Here is a 25,594-nt window from a genome sequence, read left to right on the forward strand (position 1 = left end):
ATCTGAGAGCTAGAAATAATCAGGTTCTGGGTCATTATTAATAAGGGTAGTTTGGCCTGTGTGGAAATCACATACTATATGGGGTAGCCACAGCTCTCCCTCCAGATAATCTCTAAGACTTCTGATTGGGACTGTGTGAATGCAGTAGCAATATCTCTTCTTACTGCCAGGCCCTGCTAGTCCTGCCTCCACGCCCTGGCTGGCTCCCCTTATGATCTGACCCATGCCAGGCTGCCATAGTATGTTACTTCTGCACTAGCACTCCTTGGGACCTGCCTCTCCACTGTCCCTCAGACCTTAAAGAACTATACAAACCCAAAGGGCTCTTCCCAAGAGAATTGATATGACTTGAGGTAATTCCATTTCTGGAAGCAGTCACTTCATTTTCTGCCTCACTCTTTCAGTACTTCACAGAGCAGGATGACCCAGGTGCCCTTGTGGTGAGGATCTTTGTTCAGGGGAGTGTGACTTTCATCAGGGTGGCCCAGATAAACCCAGTGGTTTTGTGTTTTGGAGTGGGAGTGCCTTCCCAAGAGCAGGACATGGGATTGAACATGGAAGCCTGTTTCTGGGCTCCATGCCTGTTGGATTGGCCCCATCAGATGAGTGGCAACCTTGCCTGTGGGCACTCTGACCAGGGCACACAATCCTCTGCCCAAAACTACTGGAATCACAAGACACAAATGACTATTGTGGTACTAAGCACTTTGTATGCATTCACATAGTTATCTTTACAACTCTATAAGAAAGATATTCCCATTATCATCCTCATCTTAGAAATGAAGAACAGAGTTGTCTGTAGTTTAGAGGTTTATCAGGGAATCATCTCCAAATTGGTGGGGGCTGGAACTTGAGTGTGAGTGGCTAGAGAGAACAAGGAGCAAAGATTAGAGTCTTGCTTGCCTGTCTTCCTTCCTTCCTTCCTTCCTCCCTCTCTTCCTTCCTTATTCCCGTCTTTCTCCTTTCTTCCCTTTCTCCATTTCCTTTTGTTTTAGTAAGGGAGACCTGATTTATAAGTAGACTTCAAGAATGACTTTGGAATACTTACTAAGTGACAGGCACAGTGCCAAATGCATTTTAGGCTTTACCTTAATGCTCCCAGTGACTCAAGGAAGTTAGTATTAATATGATCACCCCCACCCTCATTGTACAGATGAGGGTGCCCAGTTGAAGAGAGGGAGTGTCACTTGCTTAAGGGCATGTGGCTGGCTAAAAAGTGGTAGAACCAGGGAGTGAACTTGGGTTTGTCAACCTCCAGAGCTCTGTCCTCAAGCAGAAGTGGGGCTTGGAGGAAATGGGCCAAGATGGCATTCAGATGATAGGGAAATGGTTGAAGGAGGGCTAGAGCTAGAGAAAGAGAGAGAGAGAGAGAGAGAGAGAGACTATACCAACTTCCTCTACAAGCAGGGGACATAACAAGAGCAACCAGTTACCAAGGCCCTGCTTCAGCCCTTTTAACTACATCAATTCCTTTCATCTTCAGCGTAACCTTATGAGGTTAGAGATTGGGGTACTGAGATGAAAAGGCCTTTGGTCCAGGGCCTCCTGGGGAACACACAGTGACAGACTGCCAGGAAGGGGCAGTCAGGAGACACAGCTGCTGGACCCACGCAGCCTCCCCCTCCTTTCCTGGCATGATAAAAACCGACCCCATTTGGATTGCAGTGGCAAGGTCAGGAAACAAGGTGACAGTCCTCGTCATTGCCAGGACACCAACTAGAGTAGTTTAAATGGGGCAAATAGAAAAATAGTCGCTATGAGAACATTTAAGATCTGCCCTTACAGTAAATTTCAAATATGCAATACAGTATTATTAAATATAGCCACAGTGCTGTACATTAGATTGCCCAAATTTATGCATCCTATAACTGAGAATTTGTACCCACTGACTGACATCTCCCCATTTCACACCCCACCCCCTGCAACTCTCAGTAACCACCCTTCTACTGTTTCTATGATTTAAAAAAAGTTATATGAGTTCAGAAACAAACAGAACTAGATGAAGTTATGGATGGATGCATTGACTAACTTGATTGTGGTAATCATTTCACAATATATATGTATATCAAATCATCACATTGTCCACCTTAAATATTACACATTTTTAATTTGTCAGTTATACCTCAGTAGAGCTGGAAAGAATAAAGAGAAGAAAAAAAAACCCAAAAAACAGTTGCTGGTTAATCAGAGCTTTCTTCCCCGTACTAAGGTGTTTGGGTCTCTAGTTTTGGGACTGAAGCTTATATAATCTGGAGTCCTCTTATGAAACAGAATATAAAATTAAAACAAAATTAGGTACTGGGCCTTAGAAGGCTTGAGGGATGAACTCTGAAGCTTAGGCCAGAGGTGACTTTACCTCTCTCTATGCTCCAACAGTAGGCTAAATAAAATGGCAACAAGCTTCAGACCATGCAGAAAATTTCCCTGCTTGAGAAATTCAACTGCTGTGTAGGTGGGAGAAGATTCCAGAGACACCTGATTAGTTCAGAACATTCTAGAGGGTCATCCTGTCTATGATCTCTTCCTGCTGAGACACACCAAAGAGAGATGCTGCTATCAACGGCCACATTTCAAACAATTTATGTCCAGAACATGCCTCCGTAGCTCAGCAAAGGGGCCACATGCTTACTGAATAAGCACACTTTAGCTCCTGAGGGCCAACTTTTAGCCTGCAGAAATATCGACCCCACTTCGTAGATTTAGAGCCAGGCTGGTGAGCTCTGATGCCACGAGAATCTTGGCATCAGAGCAGCTGAGGCTTGGAGGGAATGTGGGATAAGGAGTCAGTTTAAAGACTCTTCCCATGGTCTAGGTCCTCTCTTTTTAAATTGAGGTAAAATTGACATAGCATGAAATTAACTTTTTAAAAGCGTACAATTCAGTAGCATTTAGGACATTCACAATGTTGTGTAACTATCACCACTATCTAGTTCCACAACTTTTTCATCATCCCAGATGGAAATCCCTCTCCCCCAGCTCCTGGCAACACATTTATCTACCTTCTGTTTCTATGAATGTGCTTATTATGAACATTTCATATAAATGGGATCATGCAATATGTGGCTTTTTGTGCCTGGCTTATTTCACCCAGCATCATGTTTTCTGGGCTCATCCATGTTGTGGCATGCCTCAGCACTCCATTCCTTTTGTGATTCATGAAATTAACTTTCATGTGATTCATGAAATTAACCAAATAATATTCCATTGTGTGGACGTGCCACACTTTGTGAGTCCATTCATCTGATGGACATTTGGGTTGTTTCTGTCTGTCTTTTGGCTATTGTGAATAGTGTTGCTGTGAACATTAGCAGACGAGTTTTTGCTGAACACTTGTTTTTGGTTCTTTTGGGTGTATACCAAGGAGTAGAATTGCTAGGTCATGGAGTAATTTTATGTTGAACTAACTTTTTGATGAACCGTCACACTGTTTTTCACAGCCTGGATCTTCTTGGAAACTTGCATCATTGGAGGCATATGGAAGAGCAGCAGGGAGAGCTGGGACCCAAAGCTGATCTCCAGACTGGCAGAGAAATCTCTGCAGCTTCCTTAGAGAAGCACCTTTCTGTTCCTGCTGCTGGTCCACACCACACTGTACCATGACCTTTGCTAGTACCAGAGGTAGATGTAGGCAACACTTTTCCTATCTTCAGGCCAAATGATGGCATCCAGAGGCTGAGGGCCAAGGGAAAGAGCATGAACAAATGCAGTGACCAGGGAGTTGGCTTCTGCACCTTCTTAAGGCCAAGTGCCCTTTCCTGTCGAAAACTGCAACCTGAACAGTGCTTGGTAAAGCCCTAATATCCTATGACAGAGTTTGGGGAGACCCACTGGTCACTGCCATTTGAGCTGGAGAGGATGTTGCACTCTCTTGCTGGCTGGGAATGTGCCTTCTAGCATGGACTGCATTTGCCTCAGGCAAGAAACTTTTCTGAAGGCTTTGTCTTCCGCAAGCCTACTCTGCTGCACCCACTCTTCTGCCTCCCAGCCCCTCCGGCTCAGCTCTATATCTGGAACTCTGAAAAGGTGAGCTCATCATATGCTCCCCCATCTATTCAGCCATGCGGGAAATCCCTCTAGATCCATCTTTGGGAACAATATGGCCAGAATCAGCAAGAGGCGTATCTGCACAACAACTCAGCAGAGACTGCCTGTGCAAGGGGTGTGTACCTGGCAGGTTGGTTCTGCATTTTTATACACATACAGGATGCAGCTTCTAGTAGCAAAGACTTTTTAGGGCTGTATGGGGGAGTATATCATGTTCATGCACTCACAGTAGGCTAAAGGGATCCATATAGACTCTCAGGATGTTGCGCTTTTCTAGACCTTCAGATCCAAGTCTTGGTGTTACCAACTACAGGCCTTTATAATATCCCAGGCCCTTTCAGTGGACAGTGCACTTTCTCTTTCATCATCCTTTGATTCTAACAGGAATCCTAGGAGGTAGGCAGGGCTTTGCTCAAGGTCCTTGTTACACATGGGTAAACTGAGGCAAATGAGTTGCAGGTGGTTTACTAAAAGTCATATAGATAGTGGCAGAGCAGAGTTTGGCACTCAGGGGTCCAGAGCTCAGCCCAGGTAGCAGAACCCCAAGAACTCCAGGCATGTATAGTGGTGGATGTGTGGACACCTCAGCAGTAAGTCAGCCTTCCCTGAATGAACCCAGAGGTAATTCTGGGGTGCTAAAAGAAAGGCAGATCATTTCAGCTCTTCACACTTAGACTGAGGACAAAAAATCACTTTTAGTTTCAAACACAACATTTTGACTTGCCTGTAGGGACTGTTGTATTTGACCCGAGGTTTTCCAAACTGTACATCACAGGATAGTGCCAGGTAGCAGTGACCTCAGAGAAGAAATCTCCTATTGTAGTTTTATGATATACGTTAGGGTAGCTTGGCTGCTGAGAATTTGCTGATCCTACTGGGCCCTTAATGAGCTCTCAAGTGTCAGGGTACACTGACTGGACCACTGCATACTCCTTGCACATTATAGGCTTTGTAGGCAAATGGATAATTTGATTATACAAACAGAAGAAGAAGAAGAAGACCTTCTGCACGACAAATTCTGATAGAAGAACTTAGCAGTGTAGGGTGATTAGAGGACTTGAGGTAAGCCCTGAGCCCTCATGGTCTGTTTAAATGTTGTCTCTAATTGGTGCTCACCTTGGGCAAGTCATTTTTCCCTCCATGAGCCTGTTTTCTTACCTACAAAATGGGGAAAGTAAAGCCTTCGTAAATTTCTTGTAAGGATTGCATGAGCTTAGCAATGTAATTAGCATAGTGCGTGGCATAGTGTAGATACCAAATAAATATGATCTCTCTACTCTTGAAAATGCAAACACATTCTTTGTGGTCCTAAAATAGCCTGTAACATGGTTTACTCAGCAGCATTTGCTATTCAAGGCAGATCTGCCTTTAGTCATTGGCTGCGCTCCTGAACAGCTGTGTGAAAGGCTAACTTTTGTAAACCAAATCATAATAAAATGCAGCAAAAATTTGTCACTGAAAGGAAATCCTCAGTATATCCTTTTATGAAGTGAAAGATCCCTCATGCAAACTTATCTTTTTTAAAAGTGCGCATTTGGAGATATAGCCCTTTCTTATGAATCCTAATTCAATTTTGGCCATAAACACATATTGATGTTCCACTGTCCCAAAGCACATAGCAACAAGAGTAGGTTCTATATTGAAAATACTGACAATTTTAAAACACGTACTTATTTTACTGTATGTGGACAGTGTCCATGATTGCATCATGAAAAGTGTCATTTAACCATGTGCATGTACATGAGAGAGCTAGAGAGAGAGAAGCGGTAGGGTGGTGGTGATAGAAGGGATGGTGATAGTAATCATGGTAATGGTAGAGGTGATGGAGGTAGTAATGACAGAGGTAGTGGTGGTAGTGACGATGTTGGTGGTGGTAATGGTGGTGGATGTGGTAGTGGCAACTGGGATGGTGGGATGGTGGTAGCAATGGTGGTGGTGGTAATGGTGTTGATTTAAAGGGTGGTGGTGGTAGTGAAGGTGAGGGTAGTGGTGGTGAAGGTCGTGGTGGTGTAAGTGAGGGTGGTGGTGGTGGTGCTGGTAGCAATAGTGATGGTGGTGATGGTGTTGATGAGGGTGTTGGGATCAGGGTGAGTTCCCACAGTATATTTCATTCTGGTTGTACCACTCTGTCATCAGCACACCACTGACTGGGACAGAGGAAGAAGGTTCACTCTGAATGTGTTATTAACGGAAACCTCAAAACAGTCTGTCTCCTCATAGTCATTCATAATTATCTTTTTCTTACCTGGAAAACTGAAACTGAATTACCGGGAAAAACACAGGAGATTTTTGTTTGTTAATATGCTGCCAATAAAGTAATTTTATGTCAAATTTAACTACAGGAAAGGGCAAGGCATTTTCTAAGTTCCTTAGATGTCATGTGGCTAAAAAAAACAAAAGGATGGACAGCAGTTAGATACTGTACACTTAGCTGTTTGAAGCCATATATTCAGAAAGCAGATGTTGGGAGTTGGTGTTTGAGGACTGACTTCCTGGAGGTATTTTATGTAGGCCAAGTTCATTGTTTTAAACTCTAATGGCTTGACTTGAGGGAGGAAAAGAGGCAAGAAAATGTTTAGTTTTGCTGACAGCATCACATGGGCAGCCCTAATGCTAGACAACTTTAGGGCCTGAAGCTTATTATAGGAAAAGAAGCACCTACAGAGTGGCACTGGGCTCCCCTACCCTACAGAGATGAAGGCATCTGACAGTAAAGGGCAGGCAGGGCTGCCTAGGGGGCCCAGAACAGACACCTCCATGAAAATGAGCACAGGCCAGGGAGAGAAGTGGGGAACCAGAGAGAAGGAGCTGGAATTCTAGTGGGACAAACGATAAGTGAACAACAAGAACAAGATAAGAGTATGCGCAGTATTCTTTCAAAGACTGAAAAAATAGTGATGTGATATAAAAAATAGTGATGTGATAGAATGGCTGGTGGCTCCGAGCAGGCCAGGAGAAGGACTGGGGGCAGAGCACTCCAGGCAGGAGGGCAGCAAGTGGGAAGGCTCTGGGGTGCGGCTTTTGGACTGTTCCAGTGACGGGCAGGCAGCCAGTGTGCCTGTCACACAATGCACCAGGGAAGTAGTCGTGAGTTTGCAGAGGGTCTTGCAGGCTACGGGAAGTGGGTTGGATTGTATTTTGTTTGTAGGGAAGCCATTGGGGGGCTTAAGCAGAGGAAGGATTTCATCTCTTTGAAAAAGATCTCTCTGGATGCTGATGGAAGGAGAAATGGAAGGAAAAGGGACAGTTTTAGGGGCAAAAACTTTTGAGAAGGGTGGAATTGGGAGTGTGGAGTTGGGGCCAGCTTTGGCACAGGAAGGGAAGCTAAACACGTGGCCGCATGAGGGCCTGTAATTCTACCTGAAATGAGTACCATTTATTAGGGTAAACAAATGAACCAAATGCCCAGTGATACAGACCAAGTGTTGGCAAACTTCTTCTGTGATAGCCCAGGTAGTAAATATCTTAGGCTTTGCAGGCCATGTGGTCTCTGTTGAAGCCCTGTGTAGTAGACAATATGTTAATGACTGGGCGTGGCTGTGTGCTAATAAAAGTTTGCTTACAAAACAGCCTGTGGGCTGGACTTAGCTCACAGGCTGTAGTTTGCCAACCTCTGACCTAGAGCATGAACTGAGCATCTTCTTGGAAGGAAATAAGTTCTTTCCAAGTTGCCCTCCTCACACTGCAGAGGGCCATGTAGGCCCATTGTTCGCAGGAGAGTGGGTGGGCAACCTTTCTGGAGCAGAAAAACGTAAAGATTTCTTCCATAGTGCAAGCAGAATGACCATTTCCAAACCGTGCAAGTGATCCAGCAGTCCCAAAAGTTGTTTAACTTCTCATTGTGCACCTGTTCTCAGGTGCTCCGAAGCTTCCAACGAGAGGAGAGAAACATCATCCCCTCCAGAATTCCCTTGGGCCTTGCCGTTATAGTCTTGTACATTGTTGAACAATTTGCATGCGCTAGTGGATTAAAGCACACCTTCCACCTTCAGGCCCTCAAGGATCTCTATGATAACACAGTCTCACCTTCTACCCCTTCCATCCCCATCCTAGGTGCTATGGCCAACCTTGAGGCTGCCGTGTTAGGTCTATGCATTTCCCACCTCCATCACGTAACTCTCTGAAGGCCAGGTAGTTTCCTATTCATCTTGGTAACCCCAAAGCCTCGTGACAGGGCTCAGTTGGCATCTGCAGATGTGAATGAACCACTGGAGAAAATGGTACTCTGCAAATAACTCTGTTCTCTTCCCATTTCCTATGTAAGGCCTAGAGACAACGACTTTTAGATGCACCCCTTCCCCTCTGTATGACACTGGCCTTCTCTTGTGTCCAGCAATGTGGGTGGCCTACATGATTTCTAAGGGACTTCTGGCCAAGATGAACAGCAGTTGCATCTTATTGAGCATTTACTATGTGCCATCTACTGAGCCACAGCTCCAGGGACATAGAAGCAGGAGCTCTCAGGGTCAGGGCAGTGATTGAGCAAGCGAGCACCTATGCCAGCCCTGCCTCTGGATGGGGACTCGAGAGGGTGATGGAAGCCTGCAGCACTGGAGGGAGGCAGACAAAGACAGGCCTGTGCTGAGGAGGCCCGGAGCAAGAGAGAGGGAGGCAATGACAACAGAGACATGCCTGGGCCTTGGGTTTGAGTGCCCAGTGGTCAAATCCACTTCCCTGTGGCTGATGCTTGCCTTTCTAACTTTGGAATTTAAGGGTTGGAGATCTGGTGAGAAGGGAGGAGGGAGACGAGGAGGAGAAGGGAAAGGCAGGAAGGAAGGGGAGGGAAAGGAAAAGTAAAACGGGAGGAGGAAGGTTTCCAACAAATTATTCTATATCAACTGCGGAAATCAAAATTTGTTGCCCAAATCTTAGAAGCTCATGTCCCTCCTCCCCAGAAGTCTGGAATGCAGCACCCCAGGGGTAGCTTATAACCCAAATATCTATCTGTAAAAAGGGAAACCCTGGGCTTTTCAGCTGTGGATTCTCAGTAAAAGCAAAAGGCCTCAGCCTGCACAGGCCAGCCCAGAGTTTGAGGAACCCCAGGCCCACACCCACAGGGCTGGCCCCCGGGTCTGCATACTCCCTAGAAATGTGCACACTTCTGAGTCTCAACTCTGTCCTGGAGTTCAACAGCATCCCTCTCCTTCCTGGGGCAGTTCCACCTCCAGAAACCTGTTACCTTGGGCCTTTTGTCAAGGAAACTGTGGGAAAGAGCTAGGCAGGAATGCAGTTGAGGCCAGCATGGGCTCCTAAAAGTTCAGAAATAGGCAGTGTCATGCTCCCAGGTGCCTGCATAAGCCAGCTGAAAAATGGAGCTCCCCTCACCAACACCCTCTCTTCAAAGAGACTGTGATTTGCAGGTCACTGGTTTGCCGAGCCAGGCTACCCAGGCAGGACCCAGATGCCAAGCCCAGTGGTGTCCTGCAAGCTGAGCAGTGCTCAGTTCTTGCGAAAAAGGTCTGTGTGAAGGCAAGGCCTCTGCCTGGCTTCTCGCCCCAGTTGGGTGTCTGGAACAGGAAAGAGCCCTTACTGCAGGAGAAGGAGGAGGGAGCAAAGGGAGTGAACAGCTACGTGCTCCACGGGGAGGATCCCCAAAGTAGAAAGGCACATACACACTGCAGCCCTTGACCCAGAATGCTCACAGCTACATTACAGATTCAGGTCTCCTCAGGGCAGTGGAGCTGCTGATGAGACTGTGGGATCCTCAGGGGTCAGGACACACATTTCCCATTACCCTTCTGATGGCAAAAATCCTCTGAGCCAATGCCAACCTCTGATCATAAAAAAAAAAGTGCTCACGGCAGTGTGTGGTTTAGGACCATGCCCTGTGTGGTTTGGAACACATGCACAACCATACCTTGTTCATCACCATCCCAGAAACCCTGACGCAGGCAAAGAGCAGAGTTATTAACCCTACTTTACTGATGTGGAGATTGAGGCCCAGAGGCTCATGCAAGTTCTCAGTAAGTGGCAGGGACAGTTGCCTCTAGATTAACTGACCCCTGAGATCACCTGGGTCTTGGAAAGGGGCCCATACACATGAGCTCCCCTCTCTTGGGGCCAGATTTGCACCTGTGCCGTGCCTTCAGCCTGCATGAAGTAGGGGATGCTGGCAAAGACTCAAACCTCTGAATCTGGGTTTTCTCTTGAGGCTTCTAAGGGAGCTGTTTCGACACCTCACTCTGTTCCCAGCTGACTGCTCCTGCATGGGGTTTTAAAGCAGCCTAGCTTTCTGCCAGGCTTGGCAGTGGACAATGCTGGTCAGTCAGAAGGTCCCAGAGAGCTACCAGAATGAAGTAAATGTGCTTCTACTCTTTACCTGTTTATGGGCTGTCTCTGCCACTGGAATGAAAGGCAATGAGAACAGTGCCTGGCCTGCAGAAGGCCCCGGAGATACCTGAGCTTCTAATCTGGGAGGGAAAAGCATCAGGGTAGGAAGAGCTTTGGAGGCAGGGCACCTGAGTTTGAGATCTGAATTTACAACTTCCTGCCTGTGTGACATTGGGAAAGTCTCCATCCTTTCTGAGTCTCAGTCTCCACCCTGGGGAAGTGGAAATATCAATCTCTGTGACACAGAGGCAAATGAGCTAATGTGCACAAAGTACCTTGCACAAGAGAGACGCTCAACCACTTGCCTCCAGGTTTCACCAAGAACTACAGAGTAAGATAGATTTGTTCCCAGTGGAGGAAGCCTGGGAATAATTTGCCCCTAGACTATGAATTCCTGGGGCTCAAGATCTAGCACAGGGCTGGGCACAGAGAAGGGACCCTGGAAACGTAGCAGGAGGCCAGAGATAGACAAGCCCTTAGAGCTCATACCCATGCCCTCTGACCTCAAGAAGAAAGAAACCTGCTCAAAGTCTCACAAAGAGCTTGCTCCAACCCTGGATCAAGCCTGAGGTCTCCTTCCTGAGTCCAGCACTTTTTTTTTGCAAGAAGTATATGCCTCCAAAGCTGATGGGCACAAATCTTGAACCCCATCACATACACACTAAGGGAGGAGGTGACTAGAACTCCTCCTACTGGGTATGCCTAAGGTCACCGGTCTAAAGAAAAATGACCGACAGAATGGGGCCAGTACTTTTGTAGCCATCCAAATGTCCACATACCCTGTTACACTAAGGGCTCCTCTCTCCCCCTTCTTCAGCCCCACTTGCATTTAGAGGTGAGAAAGATGTGGGCTGAGGGGTTGTTTTTCACCATATTGTAGACTGAAAGCACACTGCACTTGGGGCCATCCAAATGAGGACCCTTGACGTAGCACCCCACCTTCTGGATGGCCATCCTTCTGAAAGTCACTGAATTTCTCAGACTTTATTCTCTTTATCCATAAAGAAGGAGAATAATAATAATCCCCCAACCCTGCCCAACCACTGACTGGTTGGGAAGCTCAGAAGAAATACTGGGCACGGCATCCCATTATAGTCTGTAGAGTGAATCGCTTCTTAACATTAAATGGCTGAACACAGAAGATGTGCAAAGAGCACTGTGTCCCCTTCCTCCTCCAACTGAACATTTCATGTCCTTCACACCCCCGTTTTGTCTAGGAGCTGCCTTATGAAGGGAATAGGTGCCTGCTCCGAGCTGGAGGAAACTGCCACTTACGGTGAGGTGTAGACTGAGACAGAGATGGCATGTGACATGCACACTGAGTCTCAAATGTTCAAAAAGTCAAACTCTTCTGTTCCCCAGATGGCCAGAGTCATTAAGCAGTCACACTATTAAATGAATGAACAGATGCTGAAAAGGTACTTGCATTACTGAGATTTCTTATGGTGATGGCCCCTGCCTGATATGTATTCAGCGTTTTGTAGTTTTCAATATGCATTAGAGTATAGTGGTGATGACACTGGTCTCTGAGTTTGTCACTTTCTTCTATCTGTGACTTTGGTCAAATTGCTTAACCTCTCTGAGTCTCGGTTTCCTGGAGATGATAATAGCTTCTTCTTCCCAGCGTTATCGTGAGGATTACAGGAGATAATGCCCCATGAATGCTTAGTAAAGTGCCTAGCACCTAGTCAATGCCGAATTAAAGGTGGTTATTCTTACTTTTGGTTCATTTGAACTTTGTTCTCAGGGAGGGCAAAGGATGAACAAAGCCTCATAGCTAGTGAGGAGTAGCTGCAAGACTAAAACCCTGGTGTTCTCAGCCCTAGTCTTAGGCCAAGAACAACTGTTACGTGAGATGCGCGTTTTCCTTCAAGGGAGCTCACAATTATTTCCATGTAAATTCAAGGACTGCTTAAAGAGAACTCTCCTCTGGGACTGGTATCAGTTTATTTTAAGATTGATTTGAAACATGTTTTTTGTTTGTTTGTTTGTTTTCTGGGAAAGAACAAGAGAACCAATCAAGCTGAATGCCTGAAGCAAATCTCTCTTAGTGATGCTTTCAGGATGAGGGAGAGTGGTGCAAGAAATATGCTTCCAGATGCACAGGGTTTCCTGGGACTAGGGTTCAGGGTGTCATCCCTGGCTGTTATGAAGTGTCAGAAGGAGAACAAACAAGGGAAACATCTGAGATCCAGCTAAGGTTACACCCTGGAAATGCAAGCCCAGCTCTTGCAAAGGACCTGCTTCGGCCACTCACCTTCCAGGCCTTATAGTAACTTGTTTGGACAGCAGGTTTCTTGGCGGACTCACAGGCCATTCTGCTTTTATTTGGTTAACCTCAGTCCACAAGCACCCAGATGCTGAGATCCTCAGTGTATGCAGCAGTTTCATATTAGCACTGGGTACCTTTCTGAGACTACAAGGATACCGTACAGCAGCACCTGTCATGTCCAGCCAAAGGAGTGGGCTCTCTCAGTGTCATCCAATGCTGTTTCAACTGTGAAGAAGACCATCTGAGCGAGTTGCTTTTGGAGCCTAAGACAAATTTTTAAAATTCTTTGATCTCCTCAACTGGGGTGAATTCTTGGTCTAGGACAGCTTGAAGTTTTAGAAAGAGTCAAGCCACACAGAAACCAACAGGGAACTCTTTCAGAGAATGAGGTGTGGCATAGAGGAGGCAGAGGGCTGATCTTGATCAAGTCCAAAGTGTGACTCTAGAGTAATGAATGTGAATTTTCGGCAAAGCTTACAAAGGGCTCTAAAGGCCATTTGCAAAGAGAAGCCAAGTCCGGAAATGAGGTAAGCAATGACAACTTCTCCAGAGTAAACGCACAGATGGCCACTCCAAGGACCTATTCTAAGGACAGCCCCCACTGGAATCTGTGCATTCAACTGTGCACTGATCAAAACCAAGGCAGTTACTTACTGGTCACACTTTTTAAGAGTGTTGGAGGAGTTGGGGAGAAGGGGAAGAGGACCCCTGCACCCACAGTCCATCAACCTTTTCTCCTACAGTTTGGCTCAAGTGAATGGAAACAAGTGGGAAACAAAAGAGAAATTTAAAGTCATGCTAAAACTGATCATGGACTCTGGGAGCATTAATAGGTTTTTCTTTACTGACTCAATTGTTGATCATAAGAGAGAAGCATGAAATATAAAGGGTAATTAGAATGGAGTTTAGAGATTTCTTTCTAGAAGAGGCCTAAGGCCTGGAAATTTGGACAGGCTGCTGGTCAAGTAATGTCTCTATCTCTGCCATCCCACCTGATTGCAATCTCTGTGAGAACTGGGGACTGCAGTAAACAGTTTTGTAAATGTCGACATGCTATACTTGATAGCACATTCTCAATACACTGTTGGTGGTTGACAATGAGGAAACAAAGAGAAAACAAGATTTCAATCGCCTCCTTCCACATCTGTGCACATATCACAATTCTAAAATAAATAGAAAGCTGACTTGCTGAAAGTGGATTGCCCTGGGAATTGGAGAAGACAGGCCCTCTAGTTATGTGAAATGGCATTACCTCAGAGCCCAGGGCTTCCAGTTCTATGAAAAGGAAGGAAGCCGACCCACGGCTCTGTAAGAGCCATTTCCTCTCTGCTCTATTAATTTCAGAGATTAAGCAAGCCACTCCTCTGTGGCCCTAATACCCTGAGATAATAGCTATTGTGTTAGCTGCAATTCCTGCTAACAGAGCTAATCTTGGTAGATTGGTGGTGTTGCCGGCTTTTATTGTCAAATTAAACTAGTCAATGGCTCTCATAGTCCCTTCTATCATCTTCCTGCTCCTAGAACTACCACTAGAATCCCTAATCCTGAGTTTCAGAACACTTGGATGATGTCTGAGTTCCCAGAGAGGAAAGTAGAAGTGTGTCAGATGAATTTTTAAAAGGACAACAGGGCCAGAAAGTTGAACGGGAAGCCCTCTCTGTGCCCTACTCACTAGCTTTTTGTTCTCAGTCATACTAGGAAGCTCGTGCAATATATCTAGTGCTTGCCATTCTGACTGGCTTCTATTAAGAGAAAAAGTAAGCTTGTCTTCCCTCTCCTCAGCCTTCCTCATTTTTCTTATTGAATGAGTGCAATGCAGTGATCACTACTAGACTGGGAGTCCATATGGAGCCTTAGACTGTATTTCCAGTTCTTCTAGAAACCCATAAGGGGTAGGATCAGCTCATCTCCTAGATCTCTTCTAGATCACATTTGAGTTCTTTATATTTTGAGTTGGATCCCTGCCACCAAGTTTGCACAGAAAATTTCAATAACACATCTTACGTTCAAGTTTAAGATTAGAAGCATTCAACACCCCCCTCCCCCCATGGCCCATTGTCTGACCGATTCCTGGAGCTTTCTGGGCTCCTGACGATTTCCCACCATGGCGAAATGGGGAAGCATGCTCTTGATTACAAGCCGACTTTTCCAGTCATCCATTGTTTGACCTGCAATTTTATTCTTGACTCTCCAAGGCGTTTCCCAAACGACCTAGACACAGGGCTTAGGGAGACAAAAAGTACACTGTCTTTCAGATATGAAGATGAGACCATTGACCCCGTGAATCATAGACTTTCACTCTGAAGACAGGTTTGTGTGGAGTTAGCCACATTCCTTTTCCCTTCTTCCCACCCACCACCCTCATTGAGCACCCCAACCCCCAAGGATGAGAGGCATTTCTGTGAGACAGTTGGCTGGGATAAAATGACAGTCCTTGACCAGAGGAAAGAACAAAGTTCACTGGAAGGCAGAGGGGTGGATGGAAGAGCAGCTTCATGTGACTAAAACAACACTGGGCCTACAGGCATGGTGTCTGGGTCCTAGGTGTGGATTTGCTTTTGTGTGATATGCAGTGGGATCCAGGGAAAGCTTCCTCTGTTCTATGAGATGCCATTTCTTTATATGAAAACATGGTGGCTAAATTAAGTGATGGCTTAGGGCCTCTTCAGTTCCACTAGAGTAAGTCTTATGGTTCATAGAAGAAGCAGCCACCAACTGTGGCACTGTTAGGATACAGCCAAGTGAGCTAACAGTTCAAAGCCTGACAGACACAGGAAGGGAACAATGGATATTGAAAGGGGCTCATGAAACCCTGGTGCACTGATTTACACGAAACTGACTGAGCAGGCTATGATCATGGCTGCTTCTCCATGACGGATAAGCAGACATATGCAAACCCAGGTAAAGTTTCATTTCTTTTTGTTTTTCATGATGTAAACATGAAATAAGAGCTCCACTAAGACATTAATATGTAAGGACAGCTCTACTTCCCATAAACCTTCCCATAAACTGCCATGTTGGCAGTACAGCATCAGGCTCTAAAATCTCAATGTCCAAACCTCTGCCTCTGGAAAGATGGAGAAGTACTTTTCCCCATTCTCTCACTGAGTATCACTAAAACCTCTGGACGTTATATATAAAACAAACAAAATAAGACATTAAAAGGTGGAAAGAAAAAAGTATACTGGTTAGAGACCTTGGGACCTGAGCAATGATGCAGTGGCGAGTTCTCTGGATTTTGTTTTTGCCTCATATATACCAGACTTGGAGCTGAAGAAGCCAGAAACCCAGAATGCCAATGGGCACTAACAAAGAAGCCCCAACAAAAGCCTGCTCTTTCTAGCCAAAAGACCAGGAAAGAGGTAGCCTAGCAAGACAGAAAACTTTTAGACAATGACTGCTCTACTCCAGCCAAACACCATAGAAGAAAATGCAGTCCCATTATATTCCATCAACAAAAGCCAAATGAGGAGCCTAGACTCCACACCCACATAGCAGTAATGAGGTGCCCTTCCCTATCCCCACTAGAGTAGTATCAGAAAAAGCCTAGTGGGGAGTTGGAATTCTCACCACTGCCCAGCAGTAATGAGGAGCTCCACCCTCCCTGATGTCAATGAAGAATAAGATGGTGCCCCACTTCCCTGCCAGAGCAGTGTCAGGGGAAGTCAGCTAAAACAGAAAATTTAAATAAGATCCAGTTTTATAATGCAATATCCAAACTGCCCAAGTTTCAGTAGCAAAGCACTTGTCATACCAAGAACCAGTAAGATATCAAACAGAATGGAAAATATTATCGGCAGATGCCAACAGTAAGATGACACAGATGTCAGAATTGCCTGACAAGGATTTTAAAGCAGTAATCATTAAAGTGCTTCAACCAACAATCACAACCATGCTTGGAAGCAAATGAAAAAAAATACAGAAAGTCTCAGCAAAGTAATCAGAATTCTTAGCAGAGAAATAGAACATATAAAAAAGAACCAAATGGAAATTTTAGAAATGAAAAATACAATAATGGAAATAAATTCAGTGAATCGAATTAAGAAGAGAATGGTAAGAACAGAGGAAGGAATTAAGATAGAACAATAGAAATGACCAATCTGAACAACACAGAGAAGATATCCTGGAAAAAAAATAAACATAGACTCAAGGACATGTAGGATTACAAACAAAAGATCTAACTTTCATGTCACTGGAATTCCAGAAGGAGATGAGAAAGAGAATGAGACCAAAACAAACAAACAAACAAACAAAAAAATACTATTCAAAGAAATAATTGCTGAAAACTCCCCAAATTTGACAAAAGACATAAATCTGGAAATTAAAGAAGCTGAGTGAACCTCAAACAGTATAAATATAAAGAAATCCACTCCAAGACCTGTAATAACAAAATTTCTGAAACATGAAGAGAAAAACCTTGAATGCAGTGAAAGAGAAATGATACCTTACCTATAGAAGAAAAATAATTTGAATGAGAGTGAAATTTTGGTCATAAACCATGGATTTCAGAAAGAAGTAGCATAATATTTTTCAAGCGCTGAATAAAGAGAACTGTCAACCCAGAACCCTATACTCAGTGAAGATACACTTCAGACATGAAAGGGAGATCAAGACATTCTCAGATCAAGAGACACTAACAAAATTAGTCAACAACATGCCTCTACTAAGAGAATATCTAAAGAAAATTCTCTAAGCAGAAAAGGAATGATAAAAGAAAGAATATTAAACATTAGAAAGGAATAAAGACCAATGGAAAGAGAAAAAATTATGGGTAAATGTAATGGACTTTCCTTCTCCTCTTGAGTTTTCCAAATTATGTTTGAAGGTTAAAGCATGAATTATAACATTGTCTGATGTGTCTGTAAGTGTATGTGGAAGGAATATTTAACACAATTATATTATAAACAGAGGAGAGTAAAGGGGTGAAAGGAGAGGTAGGGTTTCTACACTGAAACTGGCAAAATGTTGACACCAGTAGATTATTGTAAGTTAGGCATATATATAATGTAATACCTAGAGCGATCCCTTAAAATACTATACAAAAAGATAGATTCAAAAATGCTATATACGAAACAAATGGAATTCTAAACATTGTTCGAGTAATCCACAGGAAGTCAGAAAAAAGAAAATAGAAAAACAAAAAATCAGAGAACAAACAGAAAACAAAAATAAATTGGCAGAACTAAGCACTAATTTATCAATAAATACAATAAATGAAAATGGTCTAAACATACCAATTAAAAGACAGAAATTGGCAAAGAAGATAACATGATCCAATGATATGCTGTTGCAAGATGCTCACCTCAGATATAATGATTTAGAAAGGCTGAAAGTAGGCCGGGCGCGGTGGCTCATGCCTGTAATCCCAGCACTTTGGGAGGCCAAGACGGGAGGATCACGAGGTCAGGAGATCGAGACCATCCTGGCTAACATGGTGAAACCCCGTCTCTACTAAAAAAATACAAAAAACTAGCCGGGCGAGGTGGTGGGCACCTGTAGTCCCAGTTACTCGGGAGGCTGAAGCAGGAGAATGGCGTAAACCCAGGAGGCGGAGCTTACAGTGAGCTGAGATCCGGCCACTGCACTCCAGCCTGGGCGACAGAGCGAGACTCTGTCTCAAAAAAAAAAAAAAGAAGGAAAGAAAGAAAGGCTGAAAGTAAAATGATGGAAAAAAATACACCATGCAAATACTAATTTTAAAAAGTAACAGAAGTGGCTCTAGCGATATCAGATAAAACAGACTTCAGAGCAAAAAAATAATAGTAAAATAAAATACCAGGGACAGATAGGGACATTATATAATGCTGAAAGTGTCAATCCACCAATAAGACATAGTACTCCTAAATGTGTATGCTTTAAACAGAAGACCTGCAAATATAGGAAGCAAACGTTTTTAGAACTGAATGGAGAAATAGAAAAATTCACATTTATAGATGGGGACTTCAACACCCTCTCTCAACAACTGATAGAACAACTACAGAGAAAATCAGCAAGATGTAGAAGAGCCCAATGACAGGTTTCAATAAGGCCTAAATAAAACGTATAGATTGCTCCACCCAAAAAGAATATAATTTACGTTACTTCAAACACCCAAGAAACACATACCAATATAGACATATTTTCAGTCATAAAACAATCTGCAAAATATTAAAAGAATTCAAATAATAAATGATGTTTTCTTTATGATGGAATCAAATTGGAAAACAATAACAGAGAGACAACATGAAAATCTACAAACACTTAGAAATTAAAAAGCATGCTTTAAAACAAATTCGTGGGTTAATGAGGTCTTAAAAGAAATAAAAACTACACTGAACTGAATGAAAGTGAAAATACAATATATCAAAATTTGTGGGACACAGGTAAAGCTGTGCTGAGATGATAATGTATAAAACTAAATTTTTGTGTTAGAAATGAGGGAAAATCTAAAATTAATAATCTAAGCTCCCACTTAAGGAACCTACAAGAATAAGAATAAAATAAACCCAAAGCAAGCAGAAGGAAGAAAATAATAATCAAAATCAGTAATACTGAAAGCAGTTTGATAGCAGAGTATATGGTGACTATAGCTAACAACAATGTATTGCATATTTCAAAATAGCTAGAAGAGAGGACTTGCAATGTTCCCAACACATAGAAATGATAAATATTAGCGACAATGGACACCCCAAGTACCCTAACTTGATACTTTCACAGTCTATGCATTTAACACAATATCATATGTACTGCATAAAGATGTACAAATATTTGTATCAATAAACATAATAATATTAAAGAGAGAAAAATAATAGAGAAACCCAATACAAATCTAGTTCTTTAATAAAATTAATAAAATGTACAAATCTCTAGCAAGACTGACAAAGGAAAAAGGGAAGATGCAAATTATCAATACGCTGAATGAAAGGGAGATACTACTATAGACTGCAGACTTGAAAAGGATAATAAGGGACTACTACTATGTATACACATACAAATCGGAAAACTTAGACGAAATGGACCAATCATTATAAAAGCGCAAACTGTCAAAATTTACCCAATATGAAATAATCTGAATGACTATATAATTATGAAAGAAATCAAATTCATAATTTAAAAATCTGAAATGAAAACTCTAAGCCCAGATGACCTCACTAAAGAATTATATTAGTTGTTTAAAGAAGAATTAGCACCAATTCTACATAATATCCTACAGAAAAGAGAAGAGGGAACACCTCCCAACTGATTGTATTACCTTGACATCAAAGACAAACACTGTACAAGCAAGTAAACAAAAAAACCCTGCAGACCAATATTTCCCATGAATATAGAAACAAAAATCCTTAAGGAAGTTTCAGCAATTTATAAAAAAAGATTTATACACCATGATCAAGTTGAGTTTATTCTTGGTGAACAAGTGTAGTTCAATATGCAAAAGCCAATCCATGTTAATCATACATACCACCATATTACCATAATATGCTATGTTAACAGGCAAAGACTGAAAATCATGTGATCACCTCAAAACAATACTGAAAAACGAGAAGACTCACATCCTGATTTTAAGACTTACCACCAAGCAATAGTAATCAAAACAATGTAGCACTGGTATAAGTATAGACATACAGACCAATGGAATAGACTTGAGAATTCAGAAATAAATCCATATTTTTCTTTTTTTTTTTTAGACGGAGTCTTGCTCTGTCGCCCAGGCTGGAGCTAAGTGGTGTGATCTCAGTTCACTGCAACCTCCACCTCCCAGGTCAAGCGATTCTCCTGCCTCAGCTTCCTGGGTAGCTGGGATTACAGGGTGCCCAGGTAGCCGAGATTACACCACACCCGGCTAATTTTTGTATTTTTGGTAGAGACGGGGTTTTGCCACATTGGCTAGGTTGGTCTGGAACTCCTGACCTCAAGTGATTCGCTCGCCTCAGCCTCCCAAAATGCTGGGATTACAGGCGTGAGCCACCGTGCCCGGTCCATAAACCCATAAATCTATGGCCAGTTGATTTTCAACAAGGGTGCCAACACCACTCAATGGGGCAAAGAATAGTCTTCAACAAATGGCAGTGTGACAACTGGATATCCACATAGAAAAGAATGAAGTTGGACTCCTACCTCATATCATATACAAAATTCAGCTCAAAATTTATCAACAACCTAAACATAGGAGTTAAAACTGTAAAACTCTTAGAAGAAAACGTAGAAGTAAATCTTCATGACTTTGAATTTCGCAATGGAACTTTAACTATGACACTAAGAACATGAACAACAACAACAAAATAGATAAATTGGACTTTATAAAAACTTTTGGACATCAAAGGATATTATCAAGAAATGAAAAGACCTACGGAATGGGAGAAAACATTTGCAAATCATATGGCTAATTAAAACCTAGTATCTAGAATATACACATAACACCTATAATGCAACAATAAAAAAGACAACACAATAAAAAAACAGGCAAAGGACTTGAATAGATACATTCCCGAAGAAGATATATAAAAGGCCAACAAGCATATGTAATGATGTTCAACATCATTAGTCATCAGAAAAATGACAAGCAAAACCACAGCACACCACTTCCCACCCACTGGAATGTCTGTAATTTTAAAAAAGGAAAATCACAAGTGTTGGTGAGAAGGTGAAGAAATTGGAACCCTCATACTTTGCTGGTGGGAATTTAAAATGTTGTGCCTGTTATCAAAAACAGTTGGGCAGTTTCTCGAAAAGTTAAACATAGAATTACCATTTGACCCCACAATTCTACTCGCAGGTATATACCCAAAGGAATTGAAAATAAGGATTCAAACAAATACCTTTGTTCAAATGTTCCTAGCAGCATCAAAAGTGGAAACATACCAAATGTACATCAATTGATAAATGGATAAACACAATTTTGGTATATCCACATGGTAGAATATTATTCAGCCATAAAGGGAACAAAGTACTGATAACATGCTGAAACATGAATAAACCTTGAAAACATTAAGCTAGCTGAAAGAAGCCAATAACAATAGGTTACATATTGTATGATTCCATTTATATAAAATGTCTAGAATAGGTAAATCCATAGAGACAGAAAGTAGATTGGTGGTTGCCATGAACTGAGGGGAGGGGAAGAATGAGGACTAACTGCTTAATGAATATGAGGCTTTATTTTAGGGTGATGCAAATGTTTAGAAATTAGATAGAGCTGATGGTTGCATAACATTGTGAATGTACTAAATACCACTAGACTGTTATGTGAATTTCATCTTTGTAAAAATATAGTGACAACACCAAATGCTGGTAAGAATGTGGAGAAACTGAATCACTCATAACATTGCTGGTGGGAATGTAAAATGGCACGGCCACATTGGAAAACAGTTTGGCAGTTTCCTTAAAAGCTAAATATCCAGCAACTATATGACCCAGCAATTGCACCCCTGGGCATTTATCCCAGAGGAATAAAGACTTGTGTTGGCACAAAACTTGCACATAAGTGTTTGTGATAGCATCATTCATAATAGTAAAAAACTGGAAACAACTTAGTAATGCTTCAATGATGGTACATGTATACTATGCAAGACTACTCAGCGATACAAAGAAATACACAGTTGATACAAGCAACTGAATGAATCTGCAGAGAATGATTGTAAGTAAAAAAAAAAAAAAAAAAAAAAGACCATCCCAAAGGTTCCATACTATATTATTCTATTTATATAATGTTCTTAAAATAATAAAACTATAGAAATGTAGAACTGATTAGTGGTTTCCAGGGATTAAGGAGAGAGTGGGTATGGAAGGGAAGTAGATATGTCTATATATGAGCAAAATGAGAGATACCCATGGTGATTGAAAAGTTCTGTATTTCGACTATCAATGTCAGTATCCCATTTGTGATATTGTATTATCATTTCACAACATGTTATCAGTAGAGGAATACAGCTGAAGAGTACATAGCATTTATCTGTATTACTTCTTACAACTTCATGTGAATCTGCATCATCTCAAAAAGTAATTAAAATCATAGGATCCTATCATGTGATGCAGCAAAAGTCTTCAACAAAATTCAACACTCATTGATGATAAAAACCAGGAATAGAGGGGAATGTCCTTAACTTGATAAAGAATATCTACAATAAATCTACAGTTAACATCACACTTAATGTTTAAAGACCGACTGCTTTCCCTCTCAGAGTGGCAACAAGGCAAGGCTATCTGCTGTTGACACTGATATTCAACATGATACTGGAAGCTCTAGCTAGTCCAACAAAGCAAGAAAATGAAATAAACTGCACACGTTTTTAAAAAGAAGAAGTAGCTGCCCCATGCCACACTGCCATCGCTGACACTGAACATCTGCATGGAGGCTGGCAACCCCTGCGCCTGCCAGCACCCACCCCAACCAAAGAAAGTGCACCCTGCCATTCTGCTACTGTTGTTGGCACACGTGAATGAGCATGGATCCTGCTGCTACTGCCCGATGGAGTACTTCGGCTGGCACCATCCATTGGAGTATAGTGACCAGCAGTCCAGGAACACCTCAGCCCGGTCAGCACAGCAGGTTTCTAACCTTGAAGGGCCAGAGAACAAAACTGAGGACTTGATACCAGCTCCCCAGAGTTAGAACACACAGCCCAGACGTCCTGAGCTGAGCTTTGCCCCACTAAAATCTCCCAGAAACAAAACCAGCCAACTGAACCCACCTTATATTACAATCTTTGATGTCCCCCAAGGACATCAAAAAAGAAAAAAAAAAAACATGCAAAGGAATGCAACTTCAAAGACTGAAAGAATTTCAGCCCACAAATATAAGAACCAGGCCAAGAACTCTGGCAACTCAAAAAGCCAGAATGTCTTGTTACCTCCAAATGACCACACTACTTCCCCATAATGGTTCTTTACCAGGCTGAAATGGCTGAAAGGACAGAAATAGAATTCAGAATATGGATAGAAATAATGATCATCAAGATTCAGGAGAAAGTCAAAACCCAATCCAAGGATTCTCAGGAATACAATAAAACAATACAGGAAATGAAAGACGAAATGGCCATCTTAAGAAAGAGCCAAACTGATCTGAGAGAGCTGAAAAACTCACTTCACAAATTTCAGGATACAACTGAATGTATTAACAGCGGGATTGACCAAGCTCAGGAAAGAATCTCAGAGCTTGAAGACTTACTCTTCAAAATAACTCAGACAAAAATAAAGAAAAAGCAATAAAGAAGAATGACCAATACCTCTGAGAAATATAGGATTATGCAAAGAGATCGCATCTATGACTTATTGGCATCCCTGAAAGAGAAGGAGAGAAAGCAAACAACTTGGAAAACGTATTTCAGGATATTGTCCACAAGAATTTCCCCAATCTACTTAGACAGGCCAGCATTCAAATTCAGGAAATACAGAGAACCCTTGAAAATACTACACAAGAAGACCATCCCCAAGATGCACAGTCATCACATTCTCCAAGATCGAAATGAAAACAAAAAACAAAAACATGTTAAAGGCAGATAGAGAGAAGGGGCAGGTCACCTACAAAAGGAACCCCATCAGGCTAACAGCAGACCATTCAGCAGAAACCCTACAATGCTAGAAAAGATTGGGGGCCTATATTCAGCATTCTTAAAGAAAATAATTTACAACCAATAATTTTATATATAGCCAAACTAAACTTCATAAGTGAAGGAGAAATAAGGTCCTTTTCAGACTAGCAAATTTGAAGGGAATCCTTTTCAGAGTAGCAAATGTGAAGGGAATTCATTAACAGTAGACTTGCCTTACAAGAGATCCTGAAGGGAGTGCTAAATATGGAAAGAAACGGCTGTTACCACCCATTGCAAAAGCACACTTAAGTACATAGACCAGTGACACTATAAAGCAACCACACAAACCAACCTGCGTAATAACCAGTAAACAACATGATGACAGGATCAAATGCACACATATCAATACTAGCCTTGAATGTAAATAGGCTACGTGCCCCAATTTGCCAAGTTGGGTAAAGAAGTGAGACCCAATGGTATACTGTCTTCATGAGACTCATATCACATGCAATGACACCCATAGGCTCAAAGTAAAGTGATGGAGAAAAATCTACCAAGCAAACAAAAAACGCAAAAAAGCAGGAGTTGCTATTCTTTTATTTTTTTGAGACGAGGTCTCACTCTGTTGCCCAGGCTGGAGTGAAGTGGCACAACCTCAGCTCACTGCAACCTCCACCTCCCAGATTCAAGCAATTCTTGCCTCAACCTCCCAAGTAGCTGGGATTACAAGTGTCTGCCACCATATCCAGCTAATTTTTTGTATTTTTAGTAGCAATGGGGTTTCACCATCTTGGCCAGGCTGGTCTTGAACTCCTGATCTCATGATCCATCCACCTTGGCCTTCCAAAGTGCTGGGATTACAGGTGTGAGCCACTGTGCCCGGCCAGGGGTTGCTATTCTTATTTCAGACAAAACAGACTTTAAACCAACAAAGATAAGAAAAGACAAGAAAAGCATTACATAATGGTAAAGTGCTCAATTCAACAAGAAGACCTAACTATCCTAAATACATATGCACCCAACACAGGAGCATCGGATTCATAAAGCAAGTTCTTAGGGACCTCCAAAGAGACTTAGATAACCACACAATAATAGTGGGAGACTTCAACTCTCCACAGGCAGTACTAGACAGATCATTGAGGCAGAAAACTAACAAAGATATTTAGGACCTGAACTCAGAAATTGACCAAATAGACCTAACAGATATCTACAGAACTCTCCACCCCAAAACAACAGAATATACATTCCTCTCATCTGCAAATGGCACATACTCTAAAATCCACCACACAATCAGACATAAAACAATCCTCAGCACATTCAAAAAAACTGAAATCATACCAACCATATTCTTGGATCACAGTGCAATAAAAATAGAAATCAATGCTAAAAATTTCTCAAAACCATACAATTACATGGAAATAAAACAACGTCCTCCTGAATG

The 25,594-nt window shown here is 42.4% G+C and overlaps 1 protein-coding gene across 12 annotated transcripts in view; it reads right to left on the reverse strand.

The window, feature by feature from the left end:
* The window catches only part of MAMLD1 (mastermind like domain containing 1), a 143,574-nt gene that overhangs the window by 53,338 nt on the left and 64,642 nt on the right, over window positions 1-25,594 (reverse strand). For 11 of the 12 annotated variants that reach the window (XR_012091895.1, XM_037989268.2, XM_037989269.2 and 8 more), the window contains one exon: window positions 14,711-14,869. The exons of the other annotated variant lie outside the window; for it this stretch is intronic. Coding sequence is in view for 10 of the 11 variants with exons in the window: in XM_037989268.2 (XP_037845196.2) it covers window positions 14,711-14,806 (96 nt within the window). In the remaining variant the exon portion in view is untranslated. The remainder of the gene's footprint in view (window positions 1-14,710; window positions 14,870-25,594) is intronic. 12 annotated transcript variants of the gene reach the window in all.

This window comes from Chlorocebus sabaeus, chromosome X (assembly GCF_047675955.1).
Source record: "Chlorocebus sabaeus isolate Y175 chromosome X, mChlSab1.0.hap1, whole genome shotgun sequence".
Classification (NCBI taxonomy): domain Eukaryota; kingdom Metazoa; phylum Chordata; class Mammalia; order Primates; family Cercopithecidae; genus Chlorocebus; species Chlorocebus sabaeus.